The sequence below is a fragment of the Urocampus carinirostris genome, chromosome 3 (genome assembly GCF_059441175.1).
Source record: "Urocampus carinirostris isolate Australia breed hairy pipefish chromosome 3, RoL_Ucar_1.0, whole genome shotgun sequence".
Classification (NCBI taxonomy): domain Eukaryota; kingdom Metazoa; phylum Chordata; class Actinopteri; order Syngnathiformes; family Syngnathidae; genus Urocampus; species Urocampus carinirostris.
The window spans coordinates 22,577,211-22,600,124 of record NC_142351.1 but is presented as its reverse complement, the minus strand read 5'-3'; the positions used below and the strand labels follow the sequence as shown (position 1 = coordinate 22,600,124).

At 38.6% G+C, this 22,914-nt stretch overlaps 1 protein-coding gene across 2 annotated transcripts in view; it reads right to left on the bottom strand.

Moving 5' to 3' along the window:
* Positions 1-22,914, bottom strand: part of cpne5a (copine Va) — a 121,328-nt gene that overhangs the window by 45,393 nt on the left and 53,021 nt on the right. For both annotated transcript variants that reach the window (XM_088331104.1, XM_088331105.1), the window contains 5 exons: positions 22,834-22,897; positions 12,175-12,278; positions 11,996-12,100; positions 4,114-4,155; positions 3,942-4,017 (listed from right to left, as the gene is read on the bottom strand). In XM_088331104.1, the coding sequence (XP_088187230.1) occupies positions 3,942-4,017; positions 4,114-4,155; positions 11,996-12,100; positions 12,175-12,278; positions 22,834-22,897 (391 nt within the window). The remainder of the gene's footprint in view (positions 1-3,941; positions 4,018-4,113; positions 4,156-11,995; positions 12,101-12,174; positions 12,279-22,833; positions 22,898-22,914) is intronic.

Genomic DNA, 22,914 nt, shown 5'->3' with positions numbered 1-22,914 from the left:
TCTGATAGTGGAACTTTTTTTTTACAAAGTTATAACTTTGCAAAATCAACAACCTATAATTAGAATCAGCAAAATTAGGTGCAATATTTTTACTTTTTAAAATGTATTATTTTTTGCAGTGCAATTTTGCATAGCTTCGCCAACCCAAACGAGTTATTACGTAAATGTCCCTGTCCTACAGTATATGAAAAAAGAAAAAAAATGGAATCTGCTGCCACCTACTGACATGGAGGAATTTTAAAGTGATTCGGCTCATCAATGGAAGAAAGCAAAGATACTGACAATAGCATACTCCTTTGCAAAGATAATACAGACGCTGCCCTACTTACTAACGAGATAATTTGAATTCGTTCGTAAGTTGTTTCAGTGTATGGAATGTATGTTCAAGGTTTATACAAGTATGTTTAAGGCTTGTATAAATAACCTGTATTATTTTGAAACTGAAAAATAAACATTTGATAAAATAATATGCTCTATAACGTTACAAATCAGGCTGAACGATAAAGCACAGTAGTGAAAAACAAAGCTACATATTAGGCATGGACATTCTATGGTCTGTGAAGCCTTTTGATTAAGGGCGTCACAAATAAACATGACTAGATTATAAAAATAAATAAAGTTAAGTTTAACTTACTTTTGGAAGAGTTAGGCGACTTCTTCCTCCGTGGTAAAAAGTAAAGAATAAAAAGTGAACCAACCGTTTTCGCAACCGCATCAAGCTTTCTAGGTCCACTTTCATTTCAAAAGCAACTGATCGCCTCTTCTTTACACTTTACACCAACCATATTGAATGAATACACGAGATATTAAACAATAAAAATGTCAAAGTTCTTAGCGCGCTGGAGATACAGTATAGAATGTTTACACAGGAACTAGGAAGAGGAAGCAGATTTTTTCTTCGAGGTGGATGCTGGGTGACCTCTCACAGTGCCACGCGGTGGAAAGAAGCACTACAGCACTGTCATCTACTCGGAAAAGGTGCCCACAATCCAAAACTTACAGCAATGTCCGTATATTTTTCAGATAAAATGTTCGTATTAAAGGATATTATATTTTATACATTTTACTATAAAGGATTTTATACAAGTTACATTTATTGAATGCAATGAAGATTTTTCACAGAGAAGGCTTAAGTTCGATGACAGGTCGCGCTGTTCCAAGTGCAGAATGTTTTGGCTGGGGAATTTTGATAACAGCGAGCTGACGAAGGACGTAAGCATTGTTTTGCTAAACGCTTGGTGTTTTTTTAGACATCGTGACGCCCTTCGGCAAGGAGGTGGTGAAGCTGGCATCTGGCCGCCCATGGGATGAGTCGGCACGCCCATGGGTGGAGTCAGCACGCCCCATGGGAGGAGCCGATACCTCTTGTTGAAAGAACTTCAGAAGACGAAAGATAGAAGATCGAGGGAGAACGAAGAGCGACACTAATTCGGCTAATTCGATGGAATTCACTTAGTTTATTGTTTAAGAAAATAAATCTGACCCCGTGTGGAAATGCCGGTCTTTTGCCCATATTTTCCCGAAAAGAAACGAGCATGCATTGTTAGGAGAATGAAGTTTGTGTTTGGTTAATGGAGTCAGATAACTAATTCAAACAATTTGGTAAACGCTACATTTTCAATAGTTCAATTCCTAACAGTATCTACTGTTTTGCTTAAGTCGAATGGTCATAAGTAGGGGAGCGTCTGTATCGAGCAATTTCCTACTGCACACCCGGCAAGGTCTCATGGCACACTAGTGTGCCCCGGCACACTGCTTGAAAAACACTGCAATGCAGATTTTGAGATTCTCCTTGTGGCTTGAATGGCATAACAATCACACACTCTAAAAAGGAAAAGTCATTTTTGAAATATTTTGCCATGACAAACATAGATGTTTACAGGATCATCAATGTTCGCACTACGCTTTGTGTAAAAAAACAATTACTCTTCAAGAATGCACTTCTTGTGATTACAAGCCCTGGTTTGAGCACTTAAAAATGTGCTGTAATTCTCACAAGTGGATGATTGGAGCAAAACGTTGACTGGGATGTTAGAGAGGAGTTAGTATTTTAAAACGGACCAAAACTCTAAAAAGGTTTCTACAGTTTATTACATTTCCTTTAAAGCTAAAAACATACATATATTTTTTCTCTATTAAGTATGTGCTAACAATGCCCAACTGAAATCTCTCATCTCATTAGCCACACCGCTTATCCTCAGTAGGGTCGCGGGGGTGCTGGATCCCATCCCAGCAATCATCGGGCAGTAGGCAGGGGACACCCTGAACTGGTTGCCAGCCAATCGCCGGGCACACGGGGACAGACAACTCACTCGCTCATTCACACCTAGGGAAAATTTGGACCGGCCAATTCACCTGAAATGCATGTTTTTGGAATGTGGGAGGAAGCCGGAGTGCCCGGAGGAAACCCACGCAAGCATGGGGAGAACATACAAACTCCGCACAGGAAGTCTCGAGCTGGATTTGCACCCACGCAGGAGGTTCCCAAGACATGAACTGTGCCGCACATGCGCTAACCACTGCGCTGCCGTGCTGCCCCAACTGAGACTTTATACATATTTTCCACCGCGCCTATCTGCTTTAATCTTATGTTTATCATCAGTTGTGCGCATTGGGCTAGACGATAGGAAGCGGGGAGTGGGGGAGAGTAGGGTGATTTCATGCGCATGCTAAAGGTTTTCTTTTATTCTAGGATGACGAGCCATATCCCCCTAGTGAAGGTGGCTCGCGTCAAGATCAAATTCACATTTCTTTTAGTCTTTCTGGGAGATTGATACAGAGGAGGGGGTTCCTAGCCCCCTCGCGCAGCCCAACGGATGTGTTACAACATCTCGTTGGGATGCATTAGGTGACCAAACCCCCCAATTCCAACCCCTAATGCCGGGCGCTAAGCAGGAAGGCAATAAGTACCAATGTTGTAAGTCCTAGGAATGACCCGGCGGAGGCTCAAACCAGCAACCTCCCACTGTCGGGGCGGGCGGTCGATGGAGATGGTGAAAGTAAAAAAACAAAACAAACGACTTTTTCAAACCAACCCCCCCAAAAAGATAAAGAAAGATGAGTCTATTCAACTGTGAGAGAGACGCGTACGAGTCAAAATGTCCTATTATTTACATTTGGCAAGACTCTAACTGTAGCCTAAAGGACAACTTAAACAAGATGAATGAGGGCAAATGGCTGTTTTGCTCATTGGTATTCCCACACTGCTGGTCCGGTCTGCACTGTGCACTTAACCCTCTTTCATGAAAAGTAAGACAGAAGCTGCCTGATGGCCATTTCCAATAAGCAGCTCAAATAAGCATGACCCATTCTCCAACTGAATGTGGGGTAATGGCAACCTCGCCGGCCCTGGGCAATGGAGACAACTGATTTACTCTGAAGTAAAAAGCTGTTTGGGATTCAGGACACAGAAAACGAGGGTAAAAATTCATTATACATCAAGAGGTTTTCGCTAGACTGGACTAACTTTTGATATATTCCAAATGCAATTTTTTTTCATCAACTAAAATAGATCCACCATACAGAATTTTTCAGATTTGAGCATAATTCTAGATGAGCTACTCTAAGGGCACTGTAGGGTGGCCATTAAAACAATATCCAATTTTTCAAAGGCATGATTTTGGGAAGAACCTTATTGTGGGCTTTAAGTTTGTTTTGTCGGTCACAGCTGATGTTTACTTTTAGTATTTCACATAAAACAAAGCTGTTATTTTTATTAAATTATAATGACAAACAGATACATTCTTCAATTAAAAACAGAATTTTTGTGTGCGGAGTAGCTAGAACAGCTGACTGTTATTTTGGTAATAATTTCAGTGCACAAGCACTCTTTTCCCAACGGTTTTTATGAAAGCTCATCCGTCCATTTTAAACGTTTACTTAGCCTTGGCCCACGGCAGTGTGTATGCATGTGCATTTGGTGAGTGTGAATCCTCACTCACCTCATAGACGTTTAATTGGCTCTGACCCCGACATAACTCTTTGTAGCTGCTGGTGAATTCGCCAATGAAATCATGGCTGCCAGAGAATAACAACAGCAAAAACAGGATTCATTACATTTTATGCCACGGGGATGTTTGTACTTGTGCATGCATGTGTCTGTGTTTAACTGACCTTCCATCTCTGTCCCAGTCATAAACTTCCACTTTGATTATCCTGTAAAAAAGAAAAAGAAAAACAACACAATGGAGACATTTGTTATTGTCAAGGTGTGGGCGTGTAACACTGAAGCAGAACAAACTGCCATGAGTGATTCATGACAAGAAAAAAGGCTGATTGCTATTATTTCAAGCATAAATAAACAAATACCTGTACTCCACTGGAAATTATTCTCAAAGGCAAATGTTGTAGATCTGAGTTTTACCCAAATGCCTCAAGCTTGCATCAAAGCACATAAATCGTGTTTTTTAATTCAAAAAGTTGTGCAAAAAAAAAAACCCAGCTGTCACTGTTCAATTGAACGGTTTTAACCCAGACACCGGTTGAAGTGTTGAAATGCAAAAGCGGGCATGCATATTTTAATAGCTTGGGTGAAATAAGAAAAAAAAAAAACTAGACCTTTGTAAAGCAAATATGCCCGAAACAAAAATGACTTCCACATGTGTTTCAAATAACTCACTTTGGAATGAATATATCATGTATTAATAGAATAATTTTTCCCAAGCGTACAAAATTATGTCGATTGGAGGGACATTCTCAAGTACAGAACATTACGCTACATTTTCACTTCTTTGACTTTCTAGTCTACTTTTTAGTAAATTCCAACACCATCACCCGATACTGCGAGTATCAGATATCTAAGACCACGCCCACAGACGCTTGATCTGGTCGAGCATCAATGGTCCATCTAAAAACAACGGGCTGAGCGATAGCCGCTCTCTCTTCTTCTGCTGGCCGGTTGGTTGGTTGGTCTCGCACAACGGCCTGCACTGCGGCTTTAAGTTCAGCACATCAGGCATACGTTGCGACCATCCGTAAGAGGACGGTTTCAAATTTAACACCATGTTTGCTGATTCCTGAGAATGAGAGTTTGTTTCTGAACAATGGAATCTCCCCAAATTGACAAGCATTGTAGTGGGAAACTTTCGTTTTGTGCTAGTAACTTTCAGTGGTCGAAAAATTCCCTCTGGTGCCTTCCCCTCCCCCTTTTCCCCCCTATCATTAATAAATTTTGTGTGCTATTTCAATCGGCCTGGTTCATTAAATAAATTTTCTTGGGATTAGTTATTCATATCAGAACTCAAAGAACTCAAAGTAACAACGTTATTTAATTTTTTTATTATCAGTGTAGGAAGTTCTAGGATCTTTCAGAGAAAAAAAAAAATCATGGAGGAGGACAAGCAACACCTAAAGGCAATTTTTTAACTGAATGCAGTAAAGAATAATTTGTTTCAATCCTAACGATTTTCAAAATGAAAGCTAGAAAAATCCCTACACCTTTCTTCGGTGATGGATAAAGGTTCAAGCTTTAAACTTGCCTTTTTGGTAATTTAGGTGAGAATGATACATAGTGGTATTAGGAGCCCGGAATGGGGAAATAAGGCAATTTTATGTTTTTTTTTCAAATAAAGTTACCACATAAATAAAAATACAATGGTATGCTAAATATAACCATTTTGGACAAGTTTTGTTGTAGTTTCTTGGTTCAAAGGTGAGAGGAGAGAGAGTGGGAAAGGTGAGATGGCACAACATTCATTTGGACAGGTAACTTAAAATTAGTTTTACCTGGTTATATCACTATCAGAAATTATTTTCCCCCCATTTTATTAACAATCCACTTATTGAAACATGAATATTTTGTTTGTTTGTTTGTTTGTACATGATTCAATTGTTTGTTTGTTTGTACATGATTCAAATTGAATCTTTTCTTCCGGCGCCGTCACGAATGGCAGCCACTCCAGCAGCTCCCGTGTTATTTTCGATTGTTCTTGATTGTTCTCAGCTCAGGGATGCTGCTGGAAATGTGAATTTCCCTTCGGGGATGAACAAAGTATCTATCTATCTATCTATCTATCTATCTATCTATCTATCTATCTATCTATCTATCTATCTATCTATCTATCTATCTATCTATCTATCTATCTGTATTGTTAGGAATTCTATCAGGACAATGCTGTCTTTATTCTGCTAGGAGTTGTGGCTCTACACCAGGGTTCACCAACATGGTGCCCATGAGCATTAATTAGCCCTCGAAGAACACCTGTTTCACCAGTGATAGGTCATTGTGACTTTCTAGGAAATTTTCTTTCCAACAGGCTTGATGAATCGTTTACATTATCAGAGTATATAAAACATGATAAATTCTTACCACCGTCTTCTTCTTATATAACAGGTCAACACAGAAGTCCAAGCTATCACTCACCCACTACACCAATACTTCATCCCGCTACAGTCAGGGCACTGATACAATTAGATTTAGGAGGGCCTGCTTGGGGAAAAGCCTGATCCCCATAACCATTCTAAACAATAGGCCATGCTGACCTATCAAACCAGTCTGCCCTCATTGTCCCACTGTCATGTATGTTTGTCATTCTGCTGTATTTTTTCCCACTCTTTTTTTTTTCTTTTTTGTAATTTTAGGTCTCTGTTTTCTCCCTGGTAGAGTTGGTAGAAGTACATTTCCCAAAGGGGACTAATAAACTAAGTATAACTCTAGAATTACCCAGTCATTTATCAAAAGAGATCATTAGGTGTAGATGTTTTAGTGGTTAACTAAGCCTATTTTAATCCTATTTCTAATAATTAACCTGGTAACAACATAAAAGTTACATAGTAGCCACACAGTGTAGAGAAAATTGATTGAATATATGTTTATTTGGTTTAGAATCTAATTTGGCCAGCAGTAGTGCTCACGGTTTCCCACCCGAATTAATTCGAAATAGCCTCAAATTGTGTCTAACATTAATCCTTAGGGAAGCAATACTCTAAACATATTTTGTTTAGCTTTAAATTTTTCATTTCCCAGTTCATTGCTATGGATATTATTGATCAGTCCAGTAGGCAAATAGTACAGGTTCCTTTTTGCTGTTGATCTGGAGGCTATCCTTATCCAGCCGACAGGAACGAGGAGCACCACGGGCTCTCAAAGGCTTGTTGCTCTGGGTTGGCCCGGTCCCAAGCTGGGAGGTTTTATTAAGCCATCTTGACCCAGCCCCATGCCCGCGGACCCGTCTCTTTTGGATGTTGCCCAGCAGGGGCGCGTGCGGACGGCTGCCGGTATGGAGAGCAAGACTGCTGGTGAAGAGACAAAGCAGTGCGCGCGTCTGCTTTAAAAGTGATGAGGTCACGGTCACTGGAGGTGGGTCCTGTGACCGGTGAGTTCCCGTTGAGGCTTTTCAAAATTAAGTTCTGTAAATGGTTGATTATAACTATTATAATAGTTATAATTCTTGATAATAGACATCATTTCACACCCAGTGAAATAATTCCTGGCATGAACATGACACACAGATGAAGTTCATTAATCTTTTGATTATATATGAACACTTTGAAGTTTCAAATCTTTATTATACAGCTGGAGAGTCTGGTCACTTCCTGTAAATGGATAGTGGATCTTTTGAGGTGTTGGCAGAGTCAGTAATTGGTAAAAGGTTAGGGGTAATGAATTTGCGGCAGTGTTGTTCCTCTACGGTAGTAATAATATAAGCTGTTGTATTAGAAACGCATATAGACTGGTAGCCTTTTGCGCTTATCAGTAACCAGAAAGTAGCTCTCAGTTTAACACGGGTTGGTGACCCCCTGCATCGCTCAAAACTTTGGAAAATTAACAGAACAATGAAAATATACAAAAGAAACCAAATAAAAACACAGAGAAATAATTTTGCTTATTTAAAATTTCTGGAGTACACGTTTAAAGCATTTTTAAGCTATTTTTTAAACTAGTATTGTGTTTTTGTTAAGCTGGACATAGTTCTATGACATGACTATCCATTTTCATGGGACTAATTTTGGGGGGATTTCCATAAAGAAAAATTTCCTCAGAAATATATCGGAAACCTTTTAGGGGGACATTTCCATATTACTCCCTTTGTAACCTAAATTTAACTCTAGGTTGCGCAAGTTTGGGGGGAAAGCCAAACTTAGAAAAGTCACCGCGTGGGAAGACACGTGTTTTGCAAGTTTTCCCAATTAATTGGGCTGGGGGGCAAGAAAGCCACCAAGTCAGCCGGGAGGGATTCACTGGGGGAGAGCAAAGACTTTGGCTCTCTTTCTGTGTCTTTCATGAAAACTTGAGTGACAAGCTGCTGCTGTTGCTGCTGCTGCTGCCGCAGTCACATCCCAGCAGATTCAGGAAGACAGCAAGCAGTCGGACCCATTTCGGGTCCGACAGTTGGTCTACTGAAGTTCGTGGTGTGGAATGTGTTTTTACCCTGTCTTTTTTTATTAAAGCACCCCAAACATATTGGTTACATGATTTTACCTGTAAAATTGGCTAGAATTAAATTATATTAAAAAAAAAAGAAGTTTCAAAGTAACAATATTTATATATCTGATATGAAAACCATATATTTGTTTTAAAAAGGGGGAATTTTCCCTTGAAGAAAATTGATTATTTTTGTAAAACAATATTGCTATTATTGAAGTAAAAAAAGAATAAAACATGACTTTAAAAATGACACCTTATTTAAACTCAAAAGTGTTTTAATGAAAATTGAATTTGAAAGAGCTATTGCATTGTCTTGAACGAAAATAAAAATAAAATAACGTCATTGAAATCATTAATGTCATAATATAAAAAAAAATTAATCTAGAAAAACTATTACGATTGCAGAAGAAACAATCTTTTTAGAAATAATAAGATTGAATATTTTTCTGAAGTCTGACATTGAGATCGCTAATTTTGTTGTTTCAAAATGTTTTTGTGTCTGACTCATAAGATATTGTTCAATTCAAACATCCCAACGACAGAATACAGTACAATTCCATTATTGTAAAGCATATCTCAGTAGTCTTTAAAAAGAATTCAAGGGTGCTTTAAAGACATTCTCTGAGAGCTTTTTATCCCCATTAAAAATGATTCAGGTCAACATTCATTTGATAACATTTGACATTATTAGATACACAAAAAAAAGTGTCATGAATTTTTGCTATTTCTCCCATGTAGAAATCATGTAGGGGTCTGAAATTTTCAGCAAAGGTGCATGTCCACTGTCAAAGAGATAAAATAAAAAGAAAAATCAAAAAATACAATGAATGATTATTTAACAATTGTTTTGTGTGATACAGCTGCAAATAAGCATTTGATCACCTGTGTATCATCTAGAATTCTGATCCTGAAATACTTGTTAGTCCGCCCATTAGAAGTCCACCTGCACTCCATGTATCACCCTGAATCAGATGCACCTCTTTGACATATATATATATATATATATATATATATATATATAATATGTGTGTGTATGTATATATAATGTGTATATATAAAATGTGTATGTTATATATATTATTATGGCCAGGATTGGTTCTGACCAACTGCTCGGAAGTTAGATGTGATGCAAGATGAAAACCATTACAATGGCGTCATCTGCTACCGATTGTAGCGGTAGATTTCTGTGTGACTGAGATGCTGGGATGCCAGCTGACTGGACAAAATTGTCATAAGCCTTACCGGGCTGCTATTTGTTGTAGTGCTATACAGTGAATTTTAAAAATGAGAATTTGCCGGAAAAAAATAGCTTTTCCTAGCTGTGGTCCTAAGTACCTGCGAATGAAAGTCGTCTTTGTTCGAATGTCAGATGTTGTATATGGTTTCATTGGATTGTGAACACAAAAACATGTGATTGAGACAATATGTTGCCTCAAAACCTGAAATCCGTTCTCGTGAGCAAAAAAAGCCAGGTTGGAAAGCATCTCCTTTGACGAGTCTGAATCCTCAGAGGTATCATCTGGGTTCCTCTCCATCTGTCCGACCCAATTAACTTGCAGGTGAGCAGACTGCAGCTGAGCAAAATCCGTCTTTGCAGGAACCCGGCAAGCAAAAGGTCCAACCTTTGAACACTTCTAGCCCTCATCAACTATTCACGCACATAGTCAACGTAGCTTTCCCTCGCCAACCTAAGCGCGTTTCGACAAAGACAAAATCGTTTACAACTCGCCCCATTCCTCGTGTGTTTTTCCCTTGGATTGGAAATACACAGCCTTCTTGAGGACACAATTCCAATTGTTACTTTCAATTTGCAGTACTAGGTGGTGCTAGGGCTCATGCCCTGTGTTGTTTCTCAAAAGGTGTCCTTTCTTTATGTTTTGGTCTACATAATAAACACTTTATTAAGCTCAGTATTGATTGAATGTGTCCTTAAAGATACATTGTGTAATATTTGACCACTAGATGCCACTGTATTGTCTATCGCAAACTGAAAACAGTGGCAAATAAACGCAGCATAGCAGCAAGATGCCACACAAAAATGGCGGCATCTTCTAGGTATGGATTCCACTATGTGGAAGAAATACAAATTTATTGAACCGTTAATATTTGCAAAAAAATAACAATAGTTTGACAGTTCATGTATTTTTGCTTACTTTTTAAATAAATATTTTTTCTACAAAATAAAGTCTTTTTTGTGCCACTAGGAGGCACTAAATATTACACACAGTCCTTTGAAGAAAAGTTAAAACATTTTTTTAAATAATATGAAATAAACAATAGGGTGCTCAAACTTCCCAGCTTATTTTCAAACATTTTATACACCACAATGTTTGTTTAAAATGATTACAGATCGGAGAAAATATTGTTTATTGACAAAAAGTGCAAAACCTGTCTTTTTTGTAGCATAAACTGTCGCTGTAATTTATAATTGCAATTACCCAACTGACTGCTTCACAAGCGGTCAAATGTGTAAATCCATAAATACAAGAAGCACTTGAGCATAATTGATGTACCTTCATATCTGTTTTGTTTTATTATTTCCTATTTGTACAGTAAAGGGTATATGTAACACATTTTTTGGTCATTTTTTTTATGTATAAGTATTGTTTTTAATGTTTTGATCCTGTTTATATTATAGTGCCGAAGGAGGAATAAAGGCGCTGTATGGAATTTGTAACTTTTTTTTTTTACTCTGTGCTGCCATCTTCTGGCTTGTGTCATCATTGCAGCCCGGTCAGCTTGTTCACAATGCACATTCAAATATGTGCATTTCTTAGACGCGCTTGTACAAACTCTTCTTTTTTCATCTTTCTTGGCCTTTCAGTTGGCGTTTGGAATATACTTGAAGCAAGACTCTTCTTACTTTCACCATTTTCATGCAATACTAAGTAATAAAAACACAAAAACTTTCGGGGATGAGCGTAAGGTCACTCTCTAGCACTGTCCTCCATTAAATATTTTAAATTTTATATTTAACATCCATTGCAGCCTAATCATCCTGGAAGGGCGATTACCTCATCAGCGCTCACTTCTCAAGGTTTCCTCATTTTCCTCATGCTGCGGTTTTTGAGTTTTTCCTGGCCTTCATGTAGGTTTTAGAGCAGGGGATGGTTTAATAATAGATTATAGTCTGTAATTGTCTGTTTTCTGTGCAGCCCTTGGAGACTCTTTCTGATTAAGGGCTATACAAACGAATAAACATAAAAGTTTGCCACTTCCTGTTTTAAACAAGCACATGTTTTTGTAGATAGATTCTGGAGACGGATTTTATTTTGCGTGTAAAACTAGAGTGTGTGATAAAATCTAACGCTTTTTAATTTCATAATGTTAGCATGTATAAACCTGATATCTTCCTAAAAGTATTTCTGTATACATTTCTCACATTTATATGGAAATACAGAGAGTACCCACCATGAGTACTTCCCCTTCTAAATATCAATGAATGTCACTGATCAACTACGAATGGATGTGAAATATCTTGATTTAGTTTTCAACTGATTAGAATCAGGCCTTCGTTCAAAACCCACCAGGATGAAAAGACACTGATGGCTCACAATTGAACTGCAGAACTTAAGAGCGCTGATTGTTTGAGCAGCGTTTTATAGGAATTTCCGAAGGCATCGAGCCTACCTGTCGTAGTCGCCGTTGCAAAGCGCCCTGACAGGGATGGAGAAGGGCTGCCAAACGGGGTTCAGCGTGTTCTTTACTACTTCTGTCTTGTGACAGATGGTGAACCTGACAATGAAAGATCAGAATGGACCACTGGAGTATTTCCAATCCCTCGTTCGACTCAGCCGTACAAGACTTACGTGCCGTCCTCGTTGCTCCTGTAGAATACCATGAAGGGGTCCGACTTGCCGAAGAAGTCTTTCTTGTCTAGTTTGTTAGCACAAAACTGCATAGTGGCGTAGTCCTAATGCAGAGGAAGAGAAGGAACGAGTTTTCATCTAGTGATGGTAAATTCCAATGTAGCCTATAATCCCACACAAAGTCTGTGAGCGTCACTTGGAATAACGGTGAGCAACATCAATCCCAAGTGTGGAAACCACACATGTCCAAAAAAACCCTTTAAATTTGAATGCAATGACTAACGTATGCAACACAGCGGTTGAGTGGTTAGCACGTCAGCAACGCAGCTCTGAGGTCATGGGATCAAATCCAGCTACTACCCTTCCTGTGCAGAGTTTGCATGTTCTCCCCGTGCTCGCGGGGTTTCCTCCAAACACATGCATGTATCGTTAATTGGACAGCCCAAATAGTCCCCCGATGTGAATGAGATGAGTTGTCTATCTCGGTGGGCCCTGTAAATGGCTGGCAACCAGTTCTGGGTGTCCCCTGCCCACTGCCCGAAGATAGCTGGGATGGGCTTTTCTCCTTTTTTTTCTTTTCCCATTTTTGACTGTTTTTCTCATTTTGTTAATTTTCTTCCCTAGCTCTTTGTTCTTTTTTTGTTTTTTTGTTCTCTATTTTCTCATTTCTGTTTTCTTTCTTTTTTTTTTACTTTTTACTTTACTTACGTTTTTTACTTCTCTTTCTTGCTTTTTCCCCTCTTTCTTATTTGTTAGCTGCTTTTTTTCTTTTCTTTCTTTTCTCATTTTCTTTTTAATCTTCCCCTTTTGTTTACTTTATTTCTTAGGTTTTACTCCTTTTTGATTTGGGTATTTGTTTTCGTTTTTTTTTTCCTTAATAATTGGTAAACAGCCAATAGAGTGCAGCCAATATTAGTATTGGCTTTTATTGCAAGTGTCGATAGAATAAAAAGGATTTACTTTGGGAATGGTATTCGTATGGATACTTGCTGTAAGAATAATTATCAGATAGTTATCACACACTGGTTTTCATCAACATTCATATAACGTGTAATATGTTACCTTAAGGTCCAATAGTAATGTTAGATGTTTTGTAGACAGTTTTGCATATTATCTAGAGATGAGATAAGTTTGTCTTGTGTCCAAGTTCCGTGTAGTTTTTTTTTCTAACCCAACCCCTAACCCTTTTTTTGAATACCCTGTTAGATACCCATTCAGAATTTCCTGCCTTAGCTTTTTGATTTGATCACAAGTTCTGACTGACCCTGTGCCTGTTTTCCAAACAATTTATTGTTTTGTTTTGGGTTATAATTTTGTAATGCGCATCTTTAATCAAAATGAATCAATCAACATGCCTTTTTATCTGCAATGCAGGTCATGCATTGGTGCGATGGTGGGTTGTCAATCAATAATAATCACAGAGCAGGAGAACTACTTAGAACCCTAGTATGAGTTCAATGTGTGCAAAGAATATAAAAGAGTGTAGCTAATAACTCTGTGGAAAGGCTGGCATTACCATAATTACATTCATTTGGCCATCATTTCAATGTAGGCCCTTATTAGAAGGACAATGAACATGGCCTTAAAAGCTCTTGCTATTAGACGGTGATCTTGTGTTTAGGTAATGTGTTCTTATGTGGCTGCTCCCTGCCCAAGAAAGGCAAGAGTCACAAAACAAGATAGTCCCGATGGCAAGCCCTCTCAGATTATGCGTGAAAGTTCTTGAAAAGGGCAAAAGAAAAAAAGATCACCCTACTCTCAATTATTAACCAATTGACACCTATTGACTGCTATAAATGTCTAACGCTAAGCACTAGGGTACATATTTACTCTGCAGTGAAGTAAAAGGAAGTAATGTAATACATAACGTAGACTCCTGAATAGGCAAAAAACAAGCAAACAGAAAATGTTTGTAGCCCAAAACAAAATACTACATAATTTGCTTTCAAAAGTGATCACACCCGAAATAGATATTCGATTTCTATGACATACCTGTCAACCTGTACGGTTTTGCCGTACAAAGTACATTTTTTATGCATTTTAAGACGAGTACGACGTTCAAGGAAATCTGTACGGAAAAACGCAAATTTGTCAATCACGACTATCTCAAATCAATCGAGTCAAAGGAGTTCGCTGCGGAAGCCTCTATATCCGTATCGTTTTTTTTTGTTTCTAACGAAGTGAGCGGTTTGATGCTAATGTGCGCATGCGTCTTCCGCCTGGGGATTTCCCATCATGCATCATTCCGAAAAAAAAAAATTATGGTGTACGATTATTTTGTACGGGAAAATACGACAGTTTGTACGGGCATGGAGCCGTGGAGGTTGAATGGTATGCTAAAAATTCACTCATTGACTCCGAGTGACAGGTATACACGTCAAATATCTATTTCAAGTGGGCTGTCACTGAATGTAAACTCAATGTCGATAGACCTTCAAAAAGAAAACCACACAAAAAGAACCAATAAATGGCGCTACAAATATGTTGAGATTTGTTTATTCTACCTATATTTAGACAGAAAAGCAAATTACGCTAGCTGATACGATCAATTGTTGATACTTTCTGTTTTCTGTCTCTACAACAGCAGACCCATAGCACCATACAATCGGTCCTGAAACCACATACACGGTGGAAAATATGGAGCGTTGACTTCCTATTAATCGATAAATGAGGCTTCGTGAAGCTTCATGAAGCTCATGAAGTATTTTTTTATGACTCCAAAGCAGGCATGGGCAAATTTCACGAGTCGACAGCCAAGTTTTGTTGTTATCAATTAGCAAACAACATTTTTGGAAACAGTAAACGAAGCACAATGAAGAAAATTTCTGTTGGCTCGGATTAGCTGTATTTCATAAACAACCTCTATTGCTCCAGGAATGGGCTTTTCCTGACTTGTCTTTGCTTTCAAGCCAAGAATATGTGCTAACACTTACTTTTGCATTTTTCGAACTGTTATGACAACCCCCGCCCACCCCACCGTGTCCCATTGGTTATGAAAAAAAAAGGCAGTTATTCGACCCACAAGGAATAGAAATCCACCAGCAACCTATATACCTTTAAGGTAGGGATGGGAGTATCATGTTTTTGTACCAAAGGGATGAGACACTTCAAAGGGTCTAAGGGGACTAGTTTCTTGCTTGCCTTGCTTGGATCCAAGCTCGACGCTTCACAAGATCTATAAGTCCTTGTGCTGACTTTTTCAAACATATTTGGCATGGGGGTAGATGAAACCCAGTTTTTTTGTGGAGAGGCATTTCACATTGTCCTCATTCAAGGATAGTGGACATGAGGAGGGCAAGCTTTACAATGTCAACGACCATTCAGGTTATGCAAACAACGCAAATGGGAGTAGTTATACCCAATCTGAAAAGGACCTAGTAAAAAGGGACTGGTTGAAAAACGCCTAAATGTCCTCCTTCTTACAGCAAGCTGATTTCATGACACCTATTAAAAGTCCATGTTGCTCTAATCATGTTTTATGTTTGCAATCATCGTGGCAGGGTGTTGAGAAGGGAGAGGAGCTGATTAAAATAATGGAGGCAAAATGAATCAGACACTTTATGATGTTGTTTTGTACCTCCTATCATTGCCAACACTAAGGTTTTACATGGCCTGCCAGATCTACAACTGTCCTTTTCTCATTAAAAGTTTGCAGCTGGTTCAAAATGCGGCAGCGAGACTTTTGACTGAGTCAAGAAAGTTTGACCATATCACTCCAAATTTGTTAACTTGCAATGGCTCCCAGTCTGCTAAAGATGTGACTTTAAGGTTCTCTAACCAATGTTTGCATGGACTTCCCCCCTCTTATCTCTTTCATTTGATTTCCCCCTATGTTCCTGCATGGAGCCTCCGCTCAGTAAATGCCGGTCTACTTGTGACTGCAAGAGTCAAGAAGAAGTCTGCAGGTTTTTAAATCTAGACTTAAGACCCACTTATGTTCAATAGCTTATGATTGATGCCCACCTCATACTTTTCTTTTCCTGTCTTTTTACGACTGCCTGGCTCATGATGATACGAAAAATGACGATTCAAGGTGAGTCACCTGACCAGCGTCTGGACCTTAAGCATGTCAACGTCTATATCGACCAGCCAGTAGAGATGGGGACTATTTTACAGGCTCGAGATGTCTTTGCTGTCATGCACATTCTGGACAAATTTCAACATATTACCTGTTGTTTTCTTTTATTGTTGTTCACTATGTTTCTGTTTACTGTTACCCAATGCTAAATCTATTGAACCCTGGTCATCCTTAAAGGGGGATTCCCATTTGTGAGGCCCCTTGTCAAGGTTTATTTTTTTCCTTGTGCTGAGGTTTTGAGTTTTTCCTTGCTCACATGTTGCTTTAAGATCAGGGGGTGGTGTAATTGTAACCTGTGCAGTCCTGTGAGACATTTTGTGATTAAGGGTTATACAAATAAATGTGACTTAGCTTGAATTGACTTGACCGGATGTCACCATAAAGTTAAAGAACTGAACATTGAGTTCAGCCACCACAAGTTCACACTTACTTGGCTAAAATGTCATTGAAAGGAGACAAACATTTTTGGCAGGGTTTTTAATGCCGAAATACAAATGGATAACTTTGAAATGTAATAAGCATTGCACTTACACAAGTGCATTCAGAATTTGTTTTAACAATTTGTTTTTTTGCAAAACACGAACAATGTATTGAAGACAAACAAAATGATCTGCAAAATGTCATTTTAGATAGTTTTGCTAATTTAAGTAATGTTTTCTTGTTTTACTAAAAAGTATAAGAACAAGCTTGAACAAAAAAATACCTACAACAACTAAAATTTTCTATCAAATCTTATTGCCCTGTAAAATAATTGAAAAGCTTCGATCTATGACACCGGATAACTTGAAAGAAATTTTTAAATTGCATAGTGGTGTTTATAATGTTACTGAAACAGGCTGAAGGCAGCACAGCGGCTGAGTGGTTAGCCCATCCGTGGCACAGTTCTGAGATCATGAGATCGAACCTTCTTGGGTGGAGTTTGTATGTTATTTCCGTGCTTGCGTTCGTTTCCACCGGGCACTCCAGTTTCTTCTCACATTTCAAAAACATGTATGTCAGGTTAATTGGCTGGTTCAAATTATCCCTAGGTCTGACTGAGTGATTTTGAGTTGTCTGTCTCTGTGTGCCCTGCAACTGGCTGGCAGGCAGTTTAGGGTGTCCCCTGCCCACTGCCTGAAGATGGCAGGGATGGGCTCTAGCACCCCCGCGACCTTACTGAGGATAAGCGGTGCAGATAATGGATAGATGGATGGATGAAACAAGCTGTGGTAACACTTTAGCACAGACAGGGCAGTTATGAGTAAAAATGTAACAAACGGCAGAAAAATTTGAATCAACTGCACAGAGCTCGCTTTATAAAGAAAGTTAGGAACATTGTGAAGGACATTTCCTACCCCGCATATTTCACGTTTGAACTGTAGGCCTCCGGTAGACTATACAGTACCATCAAGTCAAGAACTAACAGATTGAAACATTGCTTCTCCACCAACAATTATCGTTATCTGCTGTAAAATTAAACACCATTTAAACATGTTATATTATCTTATTATATGTATACATTCTACTTCATTAAATATTTCAACAAAGCCACCCTGGTTGAAATTAGTTTTTAAAAGTGGGCTGCGTCGTTTGAGCTGTCCTTAAAAAGTTTAAATTTAAACATTATTTTATTATAAGTATTTGTAAACAATCCCAAACTTAATTCAAAGAGCCTTTGAATATATTCCTACATCGCGCCTATCATCTTACTTACAGAGCACATTAGGTTGTAGTAAAGGGTTGGGGGGTGATTTCACGCGCGTGCTCGAGCTTTTCTTTTATACTAGGCAGAAAACTGTTTCAAATACAGTGTAAATACCAACCAAAACCCTAAAAATTATGAAAAAAAAAGAGTTTATTCTAGCCCGTCAAAGAGAGACATATACGTGCACGCGCCATATAAGTAGCGTGACGGTGCAATCATAATTTAAACCAAGAGATTACATCAGCAAGTATATTTGGAAGTTACAGACACCACCTTCAAAAAATAGGACAGATTGATTAATGCTTAGTTAATATGTTTGGTTTGAAGATAAAATATACGATTAATCAGTCATAGCTTGCTAGCTAGGTTTGCTCAGTCAGTACCTGTGAAGCGGATTAACTAGTTGGTTCGTTTAGCTAGAATACAACATTAAACTAAATTCATCACTCAAAGAGCAATCTTACCTAGCCAATGTCTGTTAATAGCTAGTATTGGCTTTATGTGATTCAAAGTTCCAGGTTTTTCTTGAGGTTTTAAATAGGCTACATGTAACTGACAAACGACTAATCAAATAGAAACAATCTGGTTAATCAGTGGTGCATTTGATTTTGTTCATCCAATCAAATAATTAAGATATTAAAATTGCATATTCAAGTAAAACACCACATGTTCTAATCAGTCAGGGAAAAAAATCGCTTTGTGCTTTTGCTGCTTTGTGTTGTGTTTTTTACACCTCCCTCATTTGCATCAGCTGGAGCCCACCCGAGTGTTGGGGCGGATGTCACATGGAAACTGTGTTAATAGTGAGCACTAAAAAGGGAAATATTAGCTGTGAGCCAAATCAATTACCCGTGTAGTTGCTGCCTCAGGTAGACCTTCTGCAAAATGTGGCTAAGTGAATGAATTAGCTTAGCCAGGGGAGTGGAAATGAATATTAGTGATTAAATCACTTTGGTGCAGGTTTGAATCATCTATCAGCGTCCTTTCTAAATGCTCCCGAAAGCTGAAGAATTCTTGGCGTGTTCCGTCTCGAAACTACATTGCAAAACGGGTGGTATATCTTCAAAAATGTTCCTAATTTTTTCTTGACATTTTCCAAATTATTCTTATTTAAAATAATCGAACACAAAAAACTCAAATATCAGTCTTTTGAATATAAAATACCCTTGTACACATCAGATAAACGGTTTGCAGAATGTTTCCTCTACACTCCCAAAAATGTCTCATTGACACTTAAAATAGACAGCCGTCTCAGAAGATGAGTAGTTAGCGCGTTCACGGAACAGTTCTGAGATCATGGGTTCCAATTCAGCTACCAGCCTTCCTGTGTGGAGTTTGGATGTTCTCTACGTGCTTGCAGGGGTTTCCTCCAGGCAAGCCGGTTTCCTCTTACATTCCAGAAAAAACTTGGGTTAATTGGCCGGTCCAATTTGTCCCTAGGTGTGAATGCATAAGTAAGTTGTCTAACTCTGTATGCCCTGAAACCGCTTGACAGCTTGGTAGCCTAGATGGTAGGGCGCCCGCTCTGAGACTGGGAGGTCGCTGGTTCAAGTCTCGGCCGAGTCATACCTAAGACTTACAACATTGGTACTCATTGCCTCCCTGCTTGGCGCTCAGCATTAAGGGGTTGGAATTGGGGGGTTTGTTCACCTAATGACTAAAATGCACCTAATGACTAAAATGGGTGCGCCCTGTTCGGCTGCGGCTGCATCGGCTCGCTACAGTTTAACTGTACGGGTCAGGTGTATCGACATTTTGTTCTGTGTGCATGGTTACAAAGAATGACAATAAAAGTAAATTCTATTCTAATTCTATTCTACAACCAGTGGGATAGGTTCTTGCACCACCGCGACCCTAGTGAGGATGAGTGGCGCAGATAATGAATGGCGTGATGAAAATAGATAGGAAAATAGGTATAGGTAGTATGAAAATAGCAACTACTCTATAACTGCATTTAATGAAAATACTGATGAAAGTAATACATAAAAATGATAGAAAACTAAACCGAATGTTATAATTTAATACTTCAAAGCAAATAATTGGATGTCTCACTCTGCATCAGTAAACACTCAGCACAGTAATACGTTCTTTACTATTGGTGTTAATAATATTCATAACGTGAACATTTTGCAATTCAAAAAAAGAAAACCCACAAAATGTGTAATTCAACGAGATTCTTTTTTTAAAACTGAATGAACATCATTCGATATAGAGTATTTATAATTTTATATTTGCATGATAACACGTCATTGCTCCAAACTATAGTTACAGATCTAAAAAGTGTAGTACAATGTAAATGTCGGTTACAGATGCCACTAAACAAACCTATTCAACTATTCTCTGTTGTTCAAATCAACATTCTGGGATCATAGCTATGCAACTCAATCCAACAAATATAAAGCATCATTAAATAGTGAGAGGTTTTTTGAAAAACGACGGTATGTTTGTCTTTGTGCTGAACATAAACTCATAACATAAACATGTATGTAATTGTTTGATGCTTGCAAGCTTTTATTTCATTAAATATTCATGGAGGAAACGCAAGAGGCTCCGCCGACAATTTTATAGCCAAGAGAGAAACCAGTTGAGAACTTTAAGTCTTCCCTTGGCTTCACAGGCAGAACTTAATAGGATTGTTTACCATCTTTATTGAGCCTGTAGAGATCACAGCAGACTATACGCTATTAAACACATAGCCTGGAAACAACACAATCTGGTCCACGGGGAAAGGTCCGCACCAAAATGTCCGCGTTCTTAAAAAAGGCAGACTTTTTACAATACAAAAGCACTCCCAGATGTCTTAATAAAAGCTCTCAGACATATTCTGGTGTTGGAATCCAAAAAGCATAAACAAGTACAGCCAACCTCAATAACTGCTAAGAACGTTCATTCTTTTTGCAGGGCACAGGAGTTTGGTTCTCAACCAGCAGCTTAAAGATAAGGCTTTGGAAACAAAACAGCGATTGCAACTAGCTAAGAATGTACGAATAAGACAATGTTATTGTATTTTTGTATTTTATTGGTATTTTTGAAGCTAAATCACAAAAAAATTGTTAACCTTCGCCTTGTCAACATTGTGAATTCAATTTTATCTTACTTTCTTCTCTTGAACCTAATATTTTCTCAGAACTCCCCAAGGCTCCCATTACATTTAAGTTACATGTGAAAGCTGTTGATTGAGCGAATATATAATTTAAGGCATAATATTTTATTGATCCTTCGCTTTAAGCGGTTCGGTTTTCACAGTTTCGCTACTTCAAGGATTTGCGTTGTGCATTGTGTTTTGCATTCTGGTTGCCCAAACCTTCTCCCCTCTTATTTTTATAAAATGTTTATTCTTTTGTTTGATAAAAACGCTTGATATTGTAAAAAGAGTTTGATCTTTAGTTTCAGAGTATAATAAAGTATTTAATTCTATGATAATTGTAAGAAAAATAAGGTATCTACTTCACGGATTTCGACTATTACAGGTTCTTTTTGGAATGTAACCACAACGAGAAACAAGGGGATTACTATACTGTTTTTGTCATGATTTACCCATAGCTTTCACCTGCGCTTACTTGTTTAGCCCCAGCTGCCATTTGTCTCCTTATTAGTTTGCCTCTATTTAAACACTTCATTTTCATTCACTCCTTGTCAGTACGTCTGCGAACCTCAGCGCATGCAAGGCAAGCACTTTGCCTCTGGCTCCCGTTTTGATCCCGACCAGTTTCCTGTATCGATCCCCGATCCAAGTTCCGTTCTCCTGTCACAGCTACCTGTATCCTGATTCTGTTCCCTGTATCGATCCCTGATTAGACCTCCGTTCTCCTGTCCCGGCTATCCGTATACTGATTCTGTTTCCTGTATCAATCCCTAATCCAAGCTCCGCTCTCCAGTCCCGGCTAGCTGTATTCTGATTCTGTTTCCTGTATCGATCCCCTATCCCTGACTTCCCGCTCGTCCCGGCTTCACGACTTTATCCGATCTCCGATCACGCTCCATCTCCAGTCCCGGCTGCCCAACTTGTTCCGATCTCCGACCATGTTTCATTCGCGAAGGCTTCCCACTCCTCCTGCCCAGCGAGGACCAGACTTTTTCTCTCGCCCTGACTTCCTCGATCACTTAATAAAGCATTGGGTGAAACGTTACGCATTTGGGTCCCCTGTTTGTACCGTTCGTGACAGTTTTTTTTTTGGTTGTTGTATTCTTTGTTTTTATTAATCTCAACATGCAATCATTGTGAGATATTGCATAACTGTAAAATTTGCCACTCGAGTAAACCAAATCTACAAATGTGCATTGACTGTATCTTAGTTTCATGATTCATTCAATGCAGTATTTGTATCTAAACAAAATCGATGAGTTGTTATACATTAATTTCGCTTATTCACAACTACGTTTTACTCCGGAACTTTAGAAAGTCAGAAACGGAAAAGGGCATTTATTTGTTGTATATTAGGGACACTTACCTTAAGGGAGCTAATGTATCGTCTATATGCCTATACAATTGCCACCCACATAATTCCTCTTTTATTGATATGCAAATAAGAACCTATTCGAGGCCACTACCAGGCAAAAGGTCAATTTGTCTTAACATTTTGCCACATCCATCCCAATATGCAAGTACGTGCGCGGTTTCAAATTAGAAGGACAAAATGTTCTGTAAAATCAAATACATGGCTGATTCAAACATAAGTGAGAGTGTGGATGGAAACCGTGACCTTTCAAGTCTGAGCCATGTGTTTCATTCTGCCGATACTCATTGTGTGGTCAATGCATCACGTATGCATGCTTGGTGAAGGTTTTGCAACTCCATTTTGAAAATCGCCAATCATGCAGTTCTGCTTACGACTCATAAAACAGTGCCGCCCATGCATAAAACAGCCCCTTGTTAGTTTCTCTTTGGAAAACGTACCCTGCAGTTACCCAGTTCCTCTGCAGACAAGATAATGGTGCCACATTTCTTCCCGGGTATCCCACTGCAGAAAAAAAGAAA